This window comes from Raphanus sativus, chromosome 3 (assembly GCF_000801105.2).
Source record: "Raphanus sativus cultivar WK10039 chromosome 3, ASM80110v3, whole genome shotgun sequence".
In the NCBI taxonomy this organism is placed as follows: Eukaryota; Viridiplantae; Streptophyta; class Magnoliopsida; order Brassicales; family Brassicaceae; genus Raphanus; species Raphanus sativus.
This window is the reverse complement of record NC_079513.1, coordinates 2,613,214-2,617,140: the sequence shown is the minus strand read 5'-3', so window position 1 is coordinate 2,617,140 and position 3,927 is coordinate 2,613,214. Positions and strand designations below refer to the sequence as shown.

The following is a 3,927-nucleotide window of genomic DNA, read 5'->3' as shown; positions in this document are numbered from 1 at the left end:
ACGATCTCCATGTCTTTCTACATTGTCCAATGGCGCTACAAGTGTGGGAACTCCTATCTATGGAGAGCGGAGTACTCATTGCTTCCACCTCCATTTACGAGCTCATGTCCTCCCTGCTTACAATCCAAAACCTTCCTCCTTATGGTGTGATAATACCATTGTGGCCTTGGGTGTTGTGGAACTTATGGAAGGCCAGAAATCATCTCTGTTTTGAGAACAGGAAATTCTCTGCCATAGAGATTGTTACCAAAGCAATTCGAGACGCTATGGAATGGCAAAAGACGCAGTTGGTAGACAATCCTCAGAGTGCTGATAATGTTCACCGACGCCAACTACTGCCGGCGCTCCCGAGTTCTGCTACTCCCAAGTGTTATGTTGATGCGGCGTGGGATGCCAGAACCGAAGCATGCGGGCTGGGGGGGAGTCTTCAGTGGACCTCCATCCTTTGATCGTCTCCCTCATTTGTCCGAATCCCGGACCCTAGTTTCTTCTGCATTGATGGCTGAGGCCCTCGCAGTTCGTTTGGCGGTCATGAAGACTGCGTTTTCAAACATGAAATCCTTGGTGATTCTCTCTGACTCTCTCTCTCTCATCACTCTGCTGAAAGGGAAGGACTCAAGACCAGAATTGTTTGGAATTCTGTTTGATATTTATCACTTCATTCCCTACTTTGATGCTATTTCCTTTTGTTATATCCCTCGCTTTCAAAACACTGAGGCCGATGGTGTTGCTAAATCTGCTCTAGTTTCTGTTATTGCTTCATTCTCCATTTCAGGAGTGTAAAACATTTTAGTTTGAATGAAAGTTCTTGTTGCTCAAAAAAAAGATCCATATTTGTGTGACCACAATGATAAAGTATAGTGGGGTAATTTCGAACATAAATTACTTATCAGTTCAAAGCATTCCTACCATCAGAGCACCATCGGTTAGTATAGTATAGTTGATAATGATACATAGGTATTTATTACTTTTTAGAGTAGCTAGTTACAGTCAGGAGTGTTAGTTTTTCTCTCTGGTTCAATAATCGAGACAACGTCGCCGCTGCTGCTTCTTGACGCCGGCAAGGCCTCTGGTCGCCGGCGTCGGGAGACTTGCTACATCTTTCTCATGGGTTTTCTCGCTCCAAGTCAAAGCTCTCGTCTTGTTTCTTGCTTCGCACTTACTCAATCAGTTTCTCTGGATCTGGTGTCGTCGATATTGGAGAAGATCTTCGTGGTCTCTGCTCCGGTTTTCAAGACCACTGGAACTGCATCGTTAATCGGGGTCTCTCGGAAAAGCTGTACACGGTTCACCTTTCACCTCCTTCCTTACTCTGAGCCCGGACTTCACATGCGCTCCAGATCTGAGAGGTCCTCCGTGGGATGTTCCGGATCTGAGCAGGATAAAGCTCAAAACTTAGCCATAAAGAGCATCTCAGGCCACCGCGGTGCATCATCTTCGAGTTATAAACGGGGTTCCGTTTCTCTTCTCGGTGGTTGCTCAACCCCCAACACTCCAATCATCACAGCCTTCTCTCCTCCATCTTGCGCCACCGACGAAGTGTACCTTCACGTTGCCGCACGCACTCTCCGTTCCAGCTCCGCCTCCCATCCTGGATCTAGGGTTTCTCCAGCCAGGCTGGTTGTTAATGGGCCAAATTTCAATTGTTTGTGGGCATGGCCCAGTACCACTAAGGAAGAAAGCGGTCATTTGCTTAGTCAATCAATACCCACTGGTTTGATTAGTTTGGCTAGTTTAAAGATTTCTAAGGGTTTCCTTGGGATCTATGTTATGCGCGTATTGCTATATCAATCTTATAGGATGAATTGTTCGGTGGTTTTACCGACTTTGCTACCGGTACTATCATCCTCTTCTACAAAGGAGAGAATCTTATTACCATGCCTCTTTTCTGTGAAAGGAGATGATTCCTCGGTTATTTTACCGAGAGTTTGCTTCAACTTACTCACCGGTTTGTCACTTTGCATAGCGGTCTGTACGGGATCTGAAGGTGCAAACGAGAAGACTACTTCGGTTCTTCTCGTTGGTGAGAGTTGGCTTTCAACATCACAATATAAGGTGACTAAATCCCAGCTGTATGACTTTGTCGTACATGCTTCCTCGACGCATCCAAGCTTTGGCTTGAATTCGCTGTCATCTTCTGATGAAGACTTATTATGTTTAATCTTAATTGCTGTTGTGGCTTATGTTTATTTTCCAAGAAGATGTCTAATTCTCTCTGGTTATTGTAGTTTTTCAAGTTGATTTAATGAAAGAAAGTTTGTGTTCAAAAAAAAAGAAGATACATAGGTATTTATTTTTAAAAATTTTGTTTGAAAATTATCTAAGAAATTAATTCATAACGATGCTTACCCATTTATTTGCGACGATCATTTTTGCTTTTCGAATCCCTATCATTTATGTCGGAAATTAATATATTTTTATTTATATTAATTGTTTAACTAGATAATAAACTCATAAAATAAACGAAATATAAAATCCTATCTTAGATTGTTATGAAGTTATATAAGGAGATCAATCACAACTAATGGAAGATGTTCTTCATTAGTAAATAAGTAATGAATATACATATAAATGTATGGAATAAACAAACTAATTTGGATGTTTCTTGTAAAAACAATGCCAACAATTTGTAAGATGATAGGAATGTAGTGGCAATTTTCTAAGACAAAATTTAACCATTAGTATAGATTATAATTTCTTAGATTCCTCTCTTGCAGTCAACTTCGGACCTCGTTTACTACACCTTTGGGGAAACAAAAAAACAATTAATAGAAAAATTACCTAGGATAATTTTAAAATTTTAAGAGTTGTTATGATAACTCTTTAACTTTTACTACCCAAGTAATCGTTTTCATGTTTTAAATTATTAAAAAAAATTGGACTTGGAAAAGTTCCAAATCTTCTAGATTTGAAACTTACTACTTAGATTTATCCATCTGCGTGGTTAGATAGCCTGGGTATCTAATTTCCAAATAGAACAACCAACTCCTTGAAAATTAGTTTGGATTTCGACCTGAAACACCTTGAATTTGTCAAAAAAGATATAACAAATTTTGTGTCGGTTTAAGTATTATTTTAGTTCGGTTAGCATTCAGTTCTTTTCCATTTGGTTTATATTTCCCACTTCCAGAGTTCTAGCCTTCATATGCATTGTCTCAATCACCTGAACTAATGGTCGATAAGACATTACAGCTGCAGCATTCATCTTCTTACCGATCCCAGCTCTCTTCGAACAGACATGTCCCAATGACCATCAACGTCATCTGCATGTTCACATCTGAAATCTTCGTCAATGTACATGTTACCCTTTCGATACGGGCCATACAGCTGTGCTAATTATCTCCCTTTGAATACAGTTTTGTCAGTTTTCTTCTGGAAATTAACGTAATATAAAAGTTGGACCAACTAGGTTGGGGTAGCATGTGGAATAACTCGTGGGTGAGTCTTGCTTATCTAATGTGAGATTCAATGCCACTAAGCTGCATGCTAAACACTATATTTATGTGGCGAGGCAATTTCCCCGCACCGTGATATGTTCATATCAAATATAACGGAAAATGTAATATTATATTAAAAACAAGCACAAGAAACAAACTTCGACCCTTCGTTAACGTTTAATCTTTCAACCGCTAGACCATCATAAATTGGTTTGAACATTCAGTTTTTTATGTACATTCAGTTGTCTATGTACAAATTTAATTTATTTTTGTACTGTCATATATGTACTTAAAATAATGTCATATTTATCTTATGCATTAATATTAAATTTGTACCATTTTCATATTGGGATTGACTTCCAAGTGAAAGCAGGCGTTTTACTGTTTTAGTTTAGGTAAAAGAATGATGCTGTCGTTTCTCTCAAACCCACCTTCCACGTGGTAAGAAACCAATTGTCTAAAAATAGTCTGAAAGCAACTTCAAGAAAAC

General features: G+C 39.1%; 1 protein-coding gene across 1 annotated transcript; it reads left to right on the top strand.

Moving 5' to 3' along the window:
• The first annotated feature begins 29 nt into the window (after nt 1-29).
• LOC130509806 (uncharacterized) lies at nt 30-449 on the top strand. Its single transcript, XM_057006000.1, has one exon. The coding sequence runs from the start codon at nt 30-32 to the stop codon at nt 447-449; it is 420 nt and encodes a 139-aa protein (XP_056861980.1).
• The last annotated feature ends 3,478 nt before the right edge of the window (nt 450-3,927 follow it).

Excerpts from the sequence above, each read along its gene's own strand:
- LOC130509806 (XM_057006000.1), top strand. The coding sequence starts at position 30 with ATGGCGCTACAAGTGTGGGAACTCCTATCTATGGAGAGCGGAGTACTC.